Source organism: Bombina bombina, chromosome 6 (genome assembly GCF_027579735.1).
Source record: "Bombina bombina isolate aBomBom1 chromosome 6, aBomBom1.pri, whole genome shotgun sequence".
NCBI lineage: Eukaryota > Metazoa > Chordata > Amphibia > Anura > Bombinatoridae > Bombina > Bombina bombina.
Window position 1 is genome coordinate 890,739,417 of NC_069504.1, and position 17,212 is coordinate 890,756,628.

The 17,212-nt window shown below is 40.0% G+C and overlaps 1 protein-coding gene across 2 annotated transcripts in view; it reads left to right on the forward strand.

Annotated features, from left to right (window-relative positions):
• The window catches only part of ACAP1 (ArfGAP with coiled-coil, ankyrin repeat and PH domains 1), a 229,932-nt gene that overhangs the window by 194,754 nt on the left and 17,966 nt on the right, over positions 1–17,212 (forward strand). For both annotated transcript variants that reach the window (XM_053718448.1, XM_053718449.1), the window contains 4 exons: positions 13,971–14,137; positions 14,223–14,332; positions 14,481–14,591; positions 15,522–15,571. In XM_053718448.1, the coding sequence (XP_053574423.1) occupies positions 13,971–14,137; positions 14,223–14,332; positions 14,481–14,591; positions 15,522–15,571 (438 nt within the window). The remainder of the gene's footprint in view (positions 1–13,970; positions 14,138–14,222; positions 14,333–14,480; positions 14,592–15,521; positions 15,572–17,212) is intronic.

Here is a 17,212-nt window from a genome sequence, read left to right on the forward strand (position 1 = left end):
TTTGTCTGAGGGAGAAATTTCAGATTCAGGAAAAATTTCTCAACAAGCTGAACCTGATGTGATTACTTTTAAATTTAAGTTGGAACATCTCCGCGCTCTGCTTAAGGAGGTGTTATCCAATTTGGATGATTGTGATTATCTGGTCATTCCAGAAACACTATGTAAAATGGACAAGTTCCTAGAGGCCCCGGGGCCCCCCGAAGCTTTTCCTATACTCAAGCGGGTGGCGTACATTGTTAATAAAGAATGGGACAGGCCCGGTGTACCTTTCGTACCTCCCCCCATATTTAAAAAATTGTTTCCTATCGTCGACCCTAGAAAGGACTTATGGCAGACAGTCCCCAAGGTCGAGGGGGCGGTTTCTACTCTAAACAAGCGCACCACTATACCCATAGAAGATAGTTGTGCTTTCCAAGATCCTATGGATAAAAAATTAGAAGGTTTGCTAAAAAAGATGTTTGTTCAGCAAGGTTACCTTCTACAACCAATTGCATGCATTGTCCCTGTCACTACAGCCGCGTGTTTCTGGTGCGATGAGCTAGAAAAGGCGATTATTAGTAATTCTTCTTCTTATGAGGAGATTATGGACAGAATTCGTGCTCTTAATTTGGCTAATTCTTTCACCCTAGACGCCACCTTGCAATTGGCTAGATTAGCGGCGAAAAATTCTGGGTTTGCTATTGTGGCGCGCAGAGCGCTTTGGTTAAAATCTTGGTCAGCGGATGCGTCTTCCAAGAACAAATTGTTTGACATTCCTTTCAAGGGGAAAACACTGTTTGGCCCTGACTTGAAAGAGTTTATCTCTGATATCACTGGGGGCAAGGGCCACGCCCTTCCTCAGAATAGGTCTTTCAAGGCCAAAAATAAACCTAATTTTCGTCCCTTTCGCAGAAACGGACCAGCCCCAAGTGCTACGTCCTCTAAGCAGGAGGGTAATACTTCTCAAGCCAATCCAGCCTGGAGACCAAGGCAAGGCTGGAACAAAGGAAAGCAGGCCAAGAAAACTGCCACTGCTCCCAAGACAGCATGAGATGCGGGCCCCCGATCCGGGACCGGATTTGGTGGGGGGCAGACTCTCTCTCTTCACTCAGGCTTGGGCAAGAGATGTTCTGGATCCTTGGGCGCTAGAAATAGTCTTCCAAGGTTATCTTCTGGAAGTGATTCATCCTGTTCCATTAAAAGAACGAGGGATGGGGTTCTACTCCAATCTGTTCGTAGTTCCCAAAAAAGAGGGAACGTTCAGACCAATCTTAGATCTCAAGATCCTAAACAAGTTTCTCAAGGTTCCATCGTCCAAAATGGAAACCATTCGAACAATCCTTCCATCCAGGAAGGTCAATTCTTGACCACGGTGGATTTAAAGGATGCGTATCTACATATTCCTGTCCACAAGGAACATCATCGGTTCCTAAGGTTCGCATTCCTGGACAAGCATTACCAGTTCGTGGCGCTTCCTTTCGGATTAGCCACTGTTCCAAGGATTTTCACAAAGGTACTAGGGTCCCTTCTGGCGGTGCTAAGACCAAGGGGCATTGCTGTAGTACCTTACTTGGACGACATTCTGATTCAAGCGTCGTCCCTTCCTCAAGCAAAGGCTCACACGGACATAGTTCTGGCCTTTCTCAGATCTCACGGATGGTAAGTGAACGTGGAAAAGAGTTCTCTATCTCCGTCGACAAGAGTTCCCTTCTTGGGAACAATAATAGACTCCTTAGAAATGAGGATTTTTCTGACAGAGACCAGAAAAACAAAACTTCTAAACTCTTGTCGGATACTTCCTTCCGTTCCTCTTCCTTCCATAGCACAGTGCATGGAAGTGATAGGTTTGATGGTAGCGGCAATGGACATAGTTCCTTTTGCGCGCATTCATCTAAGACCATTTCAATTGTGTATGCTCAGTCAGTGGAATGGGGACTATACAGACTTGTCTCCGAAGATACAAGTAAATCAGAGGACCAGAGACTCACTCCGTTGGTGGCTGTCCCTGGACAACCTGTCGCAAGGGGTGACCTCCCGCAGACCAGAGTGGGTCATTGTCACGACCGACGCCAGTCTGATGGGCTGGGGCGCGGTCTGGGGATCCCTGAAAGCTCAGGGTCTTTGGTCTCGGGAAGAATCTCTTCTACCGATAAATATTCTGGAACTGAGAGCGATATTCAATGCTCTCAAGGCTTGGCCTCAGCTAGCGAGGGCCAAGTTCATACGGTTTCAATCAGACAACATGACGACTGTTGCGTACATCAACCATCAGGGGGGAACAAGGAGTTCCCTGGCGATGGAAGAAGTGACCAAAATCATTCAATGGGCGGAGACTCGCTCCTGCCACCTGTCTGCAATCCACATCCCAGGAGTGGAAACTTGGGAAGCGGATTTTCTGATTCGTCAGACATTGCATCCGGGGGTGTGGGAACTCCATCCGGAAATCTTTGCCCAAATCACTCAACTGTGGGGCATTCCAGACATGGATCTGATGGCCTCTCGTTAGAACTTCAAGGTTCCTTGCTACGGGTCCAGATCCTGGGATCCCAAGGCGACTCTAGTAGATGCACTAGTAGCACCTTGGACCTTCAACCTAGCTTATGTATTCCCGCCGTTTCCTCTCATCCCCAGGCTGGTAGCCAGGATCAATCAGGAGAGGGCGTAGGTGATCTTGATAGCTCCTGCGTAACCACGCAGGACTTGGTAGGCAGATCTGGTGAATATGTCATCGGCTTCACCATGGAAGCTACCTTTGAGACGAGACCTTTTTGTTCAAGGTCCGTTCGAACATCCAAATCTGGTCCTACTCCAGCTGACTGCTTGGAGATTGAACGCTTGATCTTATCAAAGCGAGGGTTCTCAGATTCTGTTATTGATACTCTTGTTCAGGCCAGAAAGCCTGTAACTAGAAAAATTTACCACAAAATATGGAAAAAATATATCTGTTGGTGTGAATCTAAAGGATTCCCTTGGGACAAGGTAAAGATTCCTAGGATTCTATCCTTTCTTCAAGAAGGATTGGAGAAAGGATTATCTGCAAGTTCCTTGAAGGGACAGATTTCTGCCTTGTCTGTGTTACTTCACAAAGAGCTGGCAGCTGTGCCAGATGTTCAAGCCTTTGTTCAGGCTCTGGTTAGAATCAAGCCTGTTTACAAACCTTTGACTCCTCCTTGGAGTCTCAACTTAGTTCTTTCAGTTCTTCAGGGGGTTCCGTTTGAACCCTTACATTCCGTTGATATTAAGTTATTATCTTGGAAAGTTTTGTTTTTGGCTGCAATTTCTTCCGCTAGAAGAGTTTCAGAATTATCTGCTCTGCAGTGTTCTCCTCCTTATCTGGTGTTCCATGCAGATAAGGTGGTTTTACGTACTAAACCTGGTTTTCTTCCAAAAGTTGTTTCTAACAAAAACATTAACCAGGAGATAGTCGTGCCTTCTTTGTGTCCGAAACCAGTTTCGAAGAAGGAACGTTTGTTGCACAATTTGGATGTTGTTCGCGCTCTAAAATTCTATTTAGATGCTACAAAGGATTTTAGACAAACATCTTCCTTGTTTGTTGTTTATTCTGGTAACAGGAGAGGTCAAAAAGCAACTTCTACCTCTCTCTCTTTTTGGATTAAAAGCATCATCAGATTGGCTTACGAGACTGCCGGACGGCAGCCTCCTGAAAGAATCACAGCTCATTCCACTAGGGCTGTGGCTTCCACATGGGCCTTCAAGAACGAGGCTTCTGTTGATCAGATATGTAGGGCAGCGACTTGGTCTTCACTGCACACTTTTACCAAATTTTACAAGTTTGATACTTTTGCTTCTTCTGAGGCTATTTTTTGGGAGAAAGGTTTTGCAAGCCGTGGTGCCTTCCATTTAGGTGACCTGATTTGCTCCCTCCCTTCATCCGTGTCCTAAAGCTTTGGTATTGGTTCCCACAAGTAAGGATGACGCCGTGGACCGGACACACCTATGTTGGAGAAAACAGAATTTATGTTTACCTGATAAATTACTTTCTCCAACGGTGTGTCCGGTCCACGGCCCGCCCTGGTTTTTTAATCAGGTCTGATGATTTATTTTCTTTAACTACAGTCACCACGGTATCATATGGTTTCTCCTATGCAAATATTCCTCCTTAACGTCGGTCGAATGACTGGGGTAGGCGGAGCCTAGGAGGGATCATGTGACCAGCTTTGCTGGGCTCTTTGCCATTTCCTGTTGGGGAAGAGAATATCCCACAAGTAAGGATGACGCCGTGGACCGGACACACCGTTGGAGAAAGTAATTTATCAGGTAAACATAAATTCTGTTTTTGTTTACCCCAATTTCCATCTTTTCAAAGAAAACTGTAGCCCTTGAAAAGATGTTACTTATTTATAAGATAAACTCTTCAGTATTTTGACTAGATGTTATAGAGTCCACAATGCTAATGTAACAGCAAACCTAATTATGGAGTCAGGGATTATATCAGCCATAGATTTTATATTGATTTGTAGGAGAGACAATCTCATACCATATGTTTGTACTATGCTAAAAAAACATTTGATCTACTCTGTGTATTTGAGATTGAAACCATTACACCCAAACTATTAAGTGAAGTTACTCATCAAATATTTAAAATGATAGTCAAGCTTTGAAATATCAGACTAGTTTCAATGGTTTTGTACAGATAACTCTAAACTTATTTATTTCATGTAATTGGCAAGAGTCCATGAGCTAGTGACGTATGGTATATACAATCCTACCAGGAGGGGCAAAGTTTCCCAAACCTCAAAATGCCTATAAATACACCTCCCACCACACCCACAACTCAGTTTTACAAACGTTGGCTCCTATGGAGGTGGGGAAGTAAGTTTGTGCTTAATTTTTTAGTTTTCTTCTATGATAAGCGCTTCTAAGCATTCTGAAGCCCAATTCCTCTCAGAGTACAGTGTTTGTCAGAGGGATGTGAAGAGAGTATCGCCTACTGATTTTTATGGTTTCTCTCACGGGAAATCTTTTCAAGGGTTCTCTGTTATGGGTCGTAGGGATTCATCTCCTACCTCCCTTTTCAGATCAACGATATACTCTTATACCATTACCTCTGCTGATAGTTTTCAGTACTGGTTTGGCTATCTGCTATATGTGGATGGGTGTCTTTCGATAAGTATGTATCATTATTTAAGACACTCTCAGCTATGGTTGGCGCTTTATGTATTTATATAAAGTTCTAAATATATGTATTTACTTATATTTGCCATGAGTCAGGTCTATGTATATTTCCCTTTGCAGTGTAGCAGTTTCAGTATGGGAATCATGTTTTAGGAAGTTTTTTTTTTTACCTGGGGTATAGTCTTCTCTTTTTCCAATTTGACTTGTTTTTCTTTTAATTTTGTGGGCAATTTATTACATCATTCTTGGTGCGTCTATGATGATGCAAGTTTGTCATTTCCTGCGTCTTATTTGACGTCAGATTGTTTGACGCAAAGTTGTGTCTGTTATGACCCGAGTTGTGTCATTTCCGGATGTTTGTTGGCGCCAACATTTTTTTTAGACTTTTTTGCGTTGTGTTTTGCGATGAAAGAAGTATCTCAAATACTTTCTTGGGCAGAATCCAACTCCTGTCTAATTTCTGCGATATATATCCCAGGTGCAGACAATTGGGAAGCGGATTATCTCAGCCGTCAGACTTTACATCCAGGGGAGTGGTCTCTCCATCCAAATGTATTTTCTCAGATTGTACAGATGTGGGGTCTTCCCAAAATAGATCTGATGGCTTCCCAGGTACCTTTCCAGGTCCAGGGATCCCCAGGCAGAGATGCTGGATGCATTAGCAGTTCCTTGGTTTTACCAACTTGTTTACATATTTCTGCCTCTAGTTCTTCTTCCAAGGGTGATCTCCAAGATCATAATGGAACAATCACATGTGTTTCTGATAGCACCAGCATGGCCTCACAGATTTTGGTTTGTGGATCTTGTCCGGATGTCAAGTTGCCAACCTTGGCCACTTTCGTTAAGACCAGACCTTCTGTCTCAAGGGCCATTTTTCCATCAGGATCTCAAATCGCTAAATTTGAAGGTATGGAAATTAAACGCTTAGTGCTTAGTCATAGAGGTTTCTCTGACTCAGTGATTAATACTTTGCTACAGGCTCGTAAGTCTGTTTCAAGGAAGATTTATTAACTGGTTTGGAAAACCTATATTTCATGGTGTTCTTCTCATAAATTCTCTTGGCATTCTTTTAGAATTCGTAGAATTTTTACAGTTTCTTCAGGATGGGTTGGATAAAGGTTTGTCTGCAAGTACTTTGAAGGGACACAACTCTGCTCTTTCTGTATTATTTCATAGAAAGATTGCTAATCTTCCTGACATTCACTGTTTTGTTCAGGCTTTAGTTCGTATCAAGCCTGCTATTGAATCAATCTCTGCTCCTTGGAGTCTTAATTTGTTTTTAAAGACTTTGCAGGCTCCTCCGTTTGAGCCTATGCATTTTTTGGATATTAAACTAAACTAAAGTATTGTTCCTTTTGGCTCAGCTAGAAGAGTTTCCGAATTGTCTGCTCTCTCTTGTGAGTCTCCTTTTCTGATTTTCCATCAGGATAAAGCTGTTTTACGGACTTCGTTTAAATTTCTTCCTAAGGTTGTGAATTCTAACAACATTAGTAGGGAAATTGTTGTTCCTTCTTTGTGTACTAATCCTAAGAATACTCTTGAAAGATCTTTACACTCTTTGGAAGTTGTAAGGGCTTTAAAATACTATGTAGAAGCTACTAAAGATTTCAGAAAGACTTCTAATCTATTTGTTGTTTTTTCTGGTCATAGGAAAGGTCAGAAAGCCTCTGCCATTTCGTTGGCATCTTGGATAAAGCTTTTGATTCACAAGGCTTATTTGGAGGCGGGACAGTCTTCACCTCAGAGAATTACAGCTCATTTTACTAGATCAGTCGCTACTTCTTGGGCTTTTAAGACTGAAGCTTCGGTTGATCAGATTTGCAAAGCAGCAACTTGGTCTTCTTTGCATACATTTACTACATTTTACCATTTTGATGTATTTGCTTCTTCTGAATTTTTCAACGGAAATAGCTGTTTTTATTTTATCCCTCCCTCTCTAGTAACTCTTGTGTGGACTTCCACATCTTGGGTATTTCTATCCCATACGTCACTAGCTCATGGACTCTTGCCAATTACATGAAAGAAAACATAATTTATGTAAGAACTTACCTGATTAATTAATTTCTTTCATATTGGCAAGAGAGTCCATGAGACCCACCCTTTTTATGGTGGTTATGTTTTTTTGTATAAAAGCACAATTATATTTCCAGTTCCTCTTTTTGTATGCTTTTTTACTCATTTTATCGCCTCACTACTTGGCTATTTGTTAAACTGAGTTGTAGGTGTGGTGGGAGGTGTATTTATAGGCATTTTGAGGTTTGGGAAACTTTGCCCCTCCTGGTAGGATTGTATATACCATACGTCACTAGCTCATGGACTCTTGCCAATATGAAAGAAATGAATTTATCAGGTCAGTTCTTACATAAATTATGTTTTTTCTTTTACAATAAGTTGTTATAAATTTGTCTTATTCCTGTTCACCAAAGTTTGTCAATTCACATTTTTAATACTGGCCAGATCATCATCCCTACAGTCTTTTGTGTATCTAGGCTATTTTCCTTGTTAGTATTCCTACCGAGAACCTGCTGAAGGATGGCTTGGAACAAATAAATAGCCAGTATAGTTCTCTTTGTAAAGCCCAGAGTCACTGGAAATTAAAGGGACAGTGTACACCAATTTTAAAATAACTGCATGTAATATACATTACTATAAAGGAGAATATATACAGATCTAAAAATCCAGTATAAATCCTTTTAAAAACATACTTAGAAGGGAGGGCAGAGCTAACTACTGAAGCAGACAGTCGCATCTCTGCAGAGCTCCCGGCTCCAGTTGTATTAATAAGGGGTTTTCTACCTTAATTTCTAGTTTTTATACTTTGAGGGGTGATTCCCTGTTATACACCCTATCCCTAGAACGAGTTTGGGAGCCTACAAAAGAGTTGCACTATTAGATCAAATGCTGCGACAGAAACAACCATACAGTGACTCAGCTATCCGCTATCTTCTTCTAAGTCAATGAAATAGTAGAGATAACAGCACAACAATTGAAGAGGGGTGCACATAGGATCTGAGGACACTGCCAAGGCCCCAAGCAATGTATAGAAACGGACAAAGAAATCCTCAGCACTCCAAAATTATTTTATGGCAATTTGATACAAAGTCGCGACGTTTCGGGGTCACAGCCCCTTATTCATGCTTAATACTTCAATTTTTACACAGTTACCTTTAAACCTTTTTCTTTGGCGCCAATGCGCCTAGAGTGGAGCTTTAGCTCCATCTGCTGGCAGCCTATCAATATTACACTCAATAGAAAACTATATTACATATATATATATATATATATATATATATATATATATATACACATATATTAAAAACCTTTAATCTAATGAAAAACCTAAAAATAGATGCTGATAGTTTTACTATATGGATCATTACATTTTATGTGACATGTCAGAACAGAAGAGACAGGTATTTAGAAATAGCAAGGCAGGTCATAATCTCTATTGAGGCCCCTAGGGGCCAGAGTCTCCAGTTTGTGGATCCACCACATTTCCTTTTGTTTAATTAAACGTTCCCTGTCTAGACCACTCCTATTGGGCTTAATGTGGTCTATGACCTGCCATCTGAGTTGGCTAATATTGTGCCCTTTTTTAAGGAAGTGTCTAGAGAGGGGAGCCTCTAGATTCTTACATCTGATGATAGAGCGATGTTGGCTCATTCTATCCCTGACCTTCCGGGTTGTCCCTAGGGGGCTTCGGATGAGCACTTGCCCTACCCTGCTAAATAACAAAAAAGTATATTGCGATAAGTTAGAGGCAATAGTAAATAAATGTTCATATGATCTCATAGTATGGACAGTTTAATCACTACAGAGGGAAATGGAAACCCAGGATGACAGCATTAAAAAGTACAGAGAAGAACTCCTTACCTCTTTGTCTATGGAGGATTTCGAAGCAATGGAGAAAAGGATTGAAACAAAAATCCAAGGGGAACAAAAGACCATCAAGGAGATCAAGAGGTTGAAATTCCAAAGAGACGAGGAGGATTACCGTCAAGGCAGGGTCTATCAATGGCGTTTCGGTAACTATGGCAACTGACAAGCACAGGGACCCAGAGGTAGACGCAGGTTCTATCCACGTAAAGAGAAACAGCAACGTCAGGGAGGTGCGATGAATGGATCCAGTGCTCCAGATACGTCATCGGAAGGATCCTCCCCTTTGGAGTTGAGCAGCGGCGAGGAGAATGCCGCCACCATAGGGGGGGCAGCAAACACCCCAGGAACAACAAGCGATGTGCGGAGTTCAGACCGCAAGATGAAGAAGAACTTGAAAGGGTAATAGGACATAATACTGACTGTAATCATAATGGTCAAGAGGGACATGACACTGTTATTAATGCTTGAAGTTATTCCCTCACCACTAAAGAATTAAATCTACTGAACAAAGGACTTTCATTTTATTGAGTGTAATATTGATAGGCTGCCAGCAGGTGGAGATAAAGCGCCACTCTAGGTGCATTGGCGCCAAAGAAAAAGGTTTAAAAGGTAACTGTATAATAATTGAAGTATTAAGCATGAATAAGGGGCTGTGACCCTGAAACGTTGCTACTTTGTATCAATAAATTGCCATAAAATAATTTTGGAGTGCTGAGGATTTCTTTACCTGTTTCTTCTAAGTCAAGACTGAGCTATTACTGTAAGCTTCGATAACACTGCTACCCAGAGCTCATCCTGTGTGCCTAGGGGGGAAACCCTGACATCGGGTACTATATACATACCAGTATTAGTCTGAGAGGCGTGAAACGCCATCTTGAATTACAAGCCTTCTTCTACAAGTGCATCTGTGTCAACTCCCTAGGTATGGAAGTTTGGGCAGCCGAACATCCCCCTCAGGGCAGCCCGGTTACTAAGCAGAGTAATATACCTGCTACTCTGGAACTAGTCTTCTTTCACACTTTGGAGTTCCATAGTATAATGGAGACAACCCAATCAACATTAGAGGCAATGCTACATAGAATTTTTGATGAACACTTCCGGAACCTCAATATGTTAAATGTAAGCTGTTTTGGAGCTAACCTAACCTCTACATCTACCAGTGAAAGTGAGACACCTCTCCTGCCACCCCAAGAGACTTACCCAAGTGACCAGGGAGGCAATCTGGATGTCACATTAGATGTGAGCGACTCAAGAGATGACCGTGAAGAGTCAACCATCCTCACACTCCCAAAGCACTCTGCCTATACGCTACAGAAGAGCAGCCAGCAAAATGAACCCCTCTTCAAGCACCCCTTAAAAAGCAGAACATCTATGAGATACAGAAGCTGGAGCTAACCACACTGCTGGGCTGGAGTGAGGTCAGAAACTGGCTATATCGATGTCTAACACGCTACTTTCTGAGATAGGTGAGCGTGAGAGACATAACAGTGGGACTGAACATGACTGGAAAATTCAATCCCAATATATTTCGGTCCCTAAAGACTTTGCTTTCTTCCAAAACATTTGGACAGTCTTGGAATCCAGGAGGGCCCCCATGTAACTGTCTAGCACGGTAGGGCAGCTAGCAAAGCAAGGCTACAGTGACTTTTTTATAAAAGGTGCTGTCTTCTGAGGGATCTTCACTTATGTGACTCAAGGCTTGTCCAGGTGTAGTTAACACTTGTGACTCTAGTCACGGACAACATGGGATCTAAAATTAAAGGGACAGTCTAGTCCAAAATAAACTTTCATGATTCAGATAGGGCATGTAATTTTAAACAATTTACTTTTATCACCAATTTTGCTTTGTTCTCTTGGTATTCTTAGTTGAAAGCTAAACCTAGGAGGTTCATATGCTAATTTCTAAGCCCTTGAAGGCCGCCTCTTCTCTCAGGGCATTTTGACAGTTTTTCACCACTAGAGGGTGTTAGTTTATGTGTGTCATATAGATAACACTGTGCTCATGCACGTGAAGTTCCCGGGAGCCAGCACTAATTGGCTAAAATGCATGTCTGTCAAAAGAACTGAAATAAGGGGGCAGTTTGCAGAGGCTTAGATACAAGATAATCACATAGATAAAAAGTGTATTTATATAACTGTGTTGGTTATGCAAAACTAGGGAATGGGTAATTATGGGATTATCTTTTAAAACAATAAAAATTCTGGTGTAGGCTGTCCCTTTAAGGTATCTGCATGTATATCCCAATATTGGTACTTAGTACATATGCTTTTAAGTTATTCATGTACTTTATCAACTCCTTAGGAGCTAGTTTTGAACAGTTTATCAATGTGTAGCTTACTATTCACCTATACTCCTCAAGCCTACAAGTTGCAGTTTTTAGAGCTTTTAATCTGATATAGCTGAATAAGCAGAGAGGTGTAGAGCCAACCCTACATATTTTTAAAGTCTTAATTCTCGGGCCACTTATTTGACACCTATCTTTAAAAGTGTAATTTTCAATCATGGCAGCAAGTTTACTCCCTATATATCCAGTTGCTTTATCTATTTTAGTTGGTGTGGGTCAATGGTTTATTCATACAACAAGACCCTGTTTTGATAACTTTGTATATAATAGATAAAAACTCTTTGTATGACATTATAAGAGAACTCCATTCATATTATTTGTATGGGCCCAAGAGAGGCCCTTTTGTTTTTTTATTAGAAGTTTCCCACCACTACTTAAGTTCTATTCTTGGTGGTCCATGAGAGTCCACTGTCCATCATAGTGGGTTTCACTTTCAATATTAGCATAATATCCTCCTAATTAATGAAGGTTTTTGAGTGTTAGGAGGAAGAAACATATATAAAAATTATAATTTTTCCACACAATACTATTAAAACACGCTGCTGAGTCAAACAAAATTGTACAAGCTTGTAATTACTGCTCTATACCTGAGATTGTCTTCTTTGAGAGAATGTTGCTTTTGTTAATATCATTGTCTGCATATGTAGTTTTACATTCCCTGCATATGAAAAGACAGATATTACAGACTCCTGCTTGCTTCTGTTTATGTAAACGCATGTATACATCTGATACTTTGGGGCTTGGTTAAGAGTCTGAATATCAGCACAATGTTATTAAAAAAATAAGCAAAATTATTGTTATAAAAACACTCCTAGATGGTCTTTATAAATGTATCATCTACAAAACATTTATGCAAAGAAAAATCTAGTGTACAATGTCCCTAAAAAAACTACTACATAAATAATTACCACCCGAACATTCATTTTTAGTGAGGCTCCCCAAATAGATACCAACAGATTTTAAATGGCAAGCCTGTGCCATCCTCATAGCCGAATCATCTTCCTGTAGTCCCAGTCTCCACTCAAAACTGGACTCCCAGTAACTAGTAACCCACATAAATAAATAATTCTGATGATCTCTAGAAAAAAATACCAGTATGATTGTGTTTCAAAAGTGGCAAATAACTGTGATACAGCTTAGTGAAGGTTTATGATTTAAAAAATGTTATAAATTAATGATTTTTTTTGTTATCTTTTAAAACTTAATTGATGATATAAAGTTGTTTCTTTTGTTCATACATTTTAACCAAATTAGGAAGTAAGCAGTAGATAACGAGTTCCAATTTATGTTTACTTTATTTAAACATTTTCACCAAACCAAACAAGGTAAGGAATAGAATGAGAGCTCAACTGAAAAATCCAGAGAGACATTATATATTAATTGCATTTTTTTTTATAGAAAACCAAGGTAATACCCATAGTGCTTGTTTATTGTCATAAAATTGAGGGTACTATTTGGACGAAACTGCCTGTAAACTCAGTTATTTCACTTAGTCTGACTTTGACCAAGCTATTAAATTACCCAAATCCTCATTTCCCCTGGTTCTTCACTTCAAACACCAGTATATTTATTCTTTGTACGTTCATTACTTTCCCTAAGTCACAAGATATTCACTCCAAAACACATTTCTCATCTCTGCACATTCAATACTCATTCACAACATGGACTGTCCAGATTGTTTGAAATACCATCACGTCTCTGATGTCTACACACAACCAGATTTTGCTCGAAGACCTCAGCTCTTTAGAGTCTGAAACTTGCAAATCATTGCTACGCAGACCTCACTTACCTCCCCAAAAAACTCAGCTAGTCATCTATGTACATCTCTCATTAAACAAGCATAATAACAACCATCTGATAAATAGAACATCACATCATATAAATACAGTATTGCCATTTTAAATGTATAACTGATTACAATCCAGTTTAGGCACTGGTACTCTACTAAATCTCTGATATTCCTCCAAATAGAAAAAAAAAAGGACATATAGTAGAATACTGTTAGGCAACATAATTCCCATTTTTCCCTTGGAAGCTCCTCATATGAGTTATCCAACCAAAACAATAGTTACTCTCTGGATATACTTATACTGCATACAATGATAACATCACATAACATCCATCTTCCCTAGAGGTTTGCATGAATACTACAGCCAGTTATGCACATGCAGAATATATGTACACTTACCAACTGAAACACAGTCTAGTTATGTGCTGCATCTTTTACTGCAGCTCTGTCGGGCTCTATCTAGACAGCCACACAACTGAATTTGTCAGAGGTTAATTTTTTTCAACTAGTGTCATATGTAAAGGGATGTTCTCAGTCCTATTGGTCCAGCAAAACTATAATTTTCTTCCAAACTACTTATGCTCAATTATTCAGTCATCCCATACATTTTCTAGAACTCTTCCAACACCAACACTCAAACATCACAAACAGACCAAAATTTGTATATATCTGTTTGAATCTAAGATGAGTTGATCTGACGGAACCTTCAAAGAAAGTTATCTATAACTCTATGCCAGTGTGTTTCCCCTGTTAATGGATTTGGCTTCTTGATCTTTATTTACCTTACAGTTTGCTCTTAGGGCGTCTAGACTCCAGTCATACTTTCATTCTCTTTACTTTAGGGACAGGGACTGATGTACGTAATCTGCACCCTGGTGCTCTCCTGTACCGTGCAGTGGAGCACCGTTACCTCCCAACTATGGCAGATGCCCTTGCACATGGAGCAGATGTGAACTGGGTGCGGACAGAAGAGGATGATCGTACGCCTTTGATTCGTGCTGTTCTTTCTGTGAGTGACACTTGCATATGTTGAAACCCAGGTGATCTGAGCAATGCTGTTTAATGTCTCAGTTTTCTATGTCCCCTCTCTTTAGGATTCTCTTGTTGCTTGTGAGTTCCTGTTGCAGAATGGGGCAAATGTTAACCTGACAGATAAAGAGGGAAGAGGACCTCTGCACCACGCAACGCTGCAGGGATACACTGGGTAGCCTTCCTACTGTCCTACTCATTCCATTGTAATCCTTCATCTTCATTTAGATTTGGAGATAATTCCATTTTGACACATTTGTTTTGTATATTTTGTTTAATGATACATTCTCAACTTTAACATATTTTGCCCCTTCTCTACACAGATTGGCCTGTCTCTTCTTAAAGAGAGGGGCAGATATTAATGCCTTGGATATCTATGGGAAAGATGTTCTCTCCATTGCTATAGAAACAGCCAATGCTGACATTGTAACCCTGTAAGTCAAATTATACAGATATAATGTTGCACCTGTCTATAACCTCAGTAACATTTAGCAAATCTGACAGGCCTTCTTACTGAAAACGGTGTTGTCTATAGGCTGCACAACTAATTTAAAAATGTACATAGGAACTCACAATCATTCTACAATTTACAGGATCATCTTGAATTGGGGGTCTGTCCTGTCCCTTCTTCCTTTATTTCTCTCTGTTATGTCATGGTTTCTCTTAAAGTACTCTGGAACCGCCTAAAATTTGCCTAGGAGTGCTCAAACCACCCAGAATTGAAAATCCCTGCCCCACACCACCCACATGGTGCCCCATGAAAGCTTGGTTCTGCCCTAAGATCACTCTGATCTATCCATGGATTGCATACATTTCTCTCATGGATAGTATAATCTTTGTCCACTTACATTTGGTCCTGGGTTATAATATTTGAATGTGGGTTAATGTTTTCCCTCATATAAGTTAATGGAACAAAAAAAGTGGAAAAAGAAAACCCTACTCGTGCATTTTTCTCCAGTGCGCTAACCCTAATGTTCTTCACATAGAAGAATATGTTCTATTTATTTATATATATATATATATATATGATGTTTTTTTGCACAAATATATATTTATACCTATATATACACATGGTTATATAAATATACAGTATAACACTTTATTAATAATGAATATTGCATAAATATGATTTTACATGTTTTCATCCACTTTACTATAAAGGGCCCCAATGCACACGCGCGCGCACACACACACATATATATATACATATGTATTTATGTGTTTAACCCTTTAATGACAGGGTTAACTTATCTACATCAGAACAATTGTTAAATGTTCTTTTGATTAGTTACAGAAGGTGCACTGATCAACTACATTATCTCATAATCGACTCTGTTTTTTCTTACTTTTTCCTTTCTTTCCAGGCTACGGTTAGTCAAGATGAGAGAGGCTGACATTGCCCTTGGCCAGTCAGGTGAGAGTGTGTTTCTTTGTATATTATTATAATAGATTACTGTGTGTAGCCATTTTGCTTTTATACAGATACATTCATGTCCACCACAAAACGTGGGTTTTCCTTGTACTAGAATTTTTTTAATTTCATTCTGATTTGCAACAATTCCTACATGTGCCAAGGGAAAGACTTCTGTTCTGTTTCCTTGTCAGCACTGTAAGATATATTTTACACTGCAATGGCTGCAAATGTTTATTCTCGATGACTATTCCAAAACCCTAGGGAATGCCCTAAACAAGCTTATGATTTTTCAGTGAGGTTTTATTCTTTATCAGTTCTGCAAAAGATCTCAGACGTGGTGAGTCAGAGTCTTTATGAATCTGGGCCCGTATCTCGCATATGTATTAATTAACTTTTATACAGTCCATTTCTCAACTCATACTGCTAACAGGCCAGGGTAGATTATTGACTTAATCATTTACTTACATATACAGGTAGCCCTCGGTTTACAACGGTTCAATTTACACCGTTTCAGAATAACAACCTTTTCTTTCATGTAATTAGCAAGAGTCCATGAGCTAGTGACGTATGGGATATACATTCCTACCAGGAGGTGCAAAGTTTCCCAAACCTCAAAATGCCTATAAATACACCCCTAACCACACCCACAATTCAGTTTCTTCTGTTAAGTGTGATCAGTCCACGGGTCATCATTACTTCTGGGATATTAACTGCTCCCCTACAGGAAGTGCAAGAGGATTCACCCAGCAGAGCTGCATATAGCTCCTCCCCTCTACGTCACTCCCAGTCATTCTCTTGCACCCAGCAACTAGATAGGTCGTGTGAGAGGACTATGGTGATTATACTTAGTTTTATATCTTCAATCAAAAGTTTGTTATTTTAAAATAGCACCGGAGTGTGTTATTACCTCTCTGGCAGAGTTTGAGGAAGAATCTACCAGAGTTTTGCTATGATTTTAGCCGGAGTAGTTAAGATCATATTGCTGTTCTCGGCCATCTGAGGAGTGAGGTAAACTTCAGATCAGGGGACAGCGGGCAGATGAATCTGCATAGAGGTATGTAGCAGTTTTTATTTTCTGACAATGGAATTGATGAGAAAATCCTGCCATACCGATATAATGTCATGTATGTATACTTTACACTTCAGTATTCTGGGAGAATGGTACTTCACTAGAATTACACTGTAAGAAAGACATAAAGCTGTTTAATAACTAGAGATTATGTTTAACGTTTTTGCTGGAATGTAAAATCGTTTTCATTTGCTGAGGTACTGAGTGAATAAATGTTTGGGCACCATTTTTCCACTTGGCAGTTGCTTAAATCTGTTTTTTCTGTCAGTTTCTGTTCTCCCTCACTGCTGTGTGTGTGGGGGAGGGGCGCTTTTACTATGCATCAAATATTTCAGTCAGCAACTCATTGTATTCCCTGCATGATCTGGTTCATCTCTACAGAGCTCAGGGGTCTTCAAAACTTATTTTGAGGGAGGTAATTTCTCTCAGCAGAGCTGTGAGAATTATAGTTTGACTGAAATAAAAACTTTTATTCTGTAATTTGTTTCCTGCTTTCAGAAATTGTTATCTTTGCTAATGGGATTAAACCTTTGCTAAAGTTGTGTTGTTTACAAGGATTGAGGCTATAACTG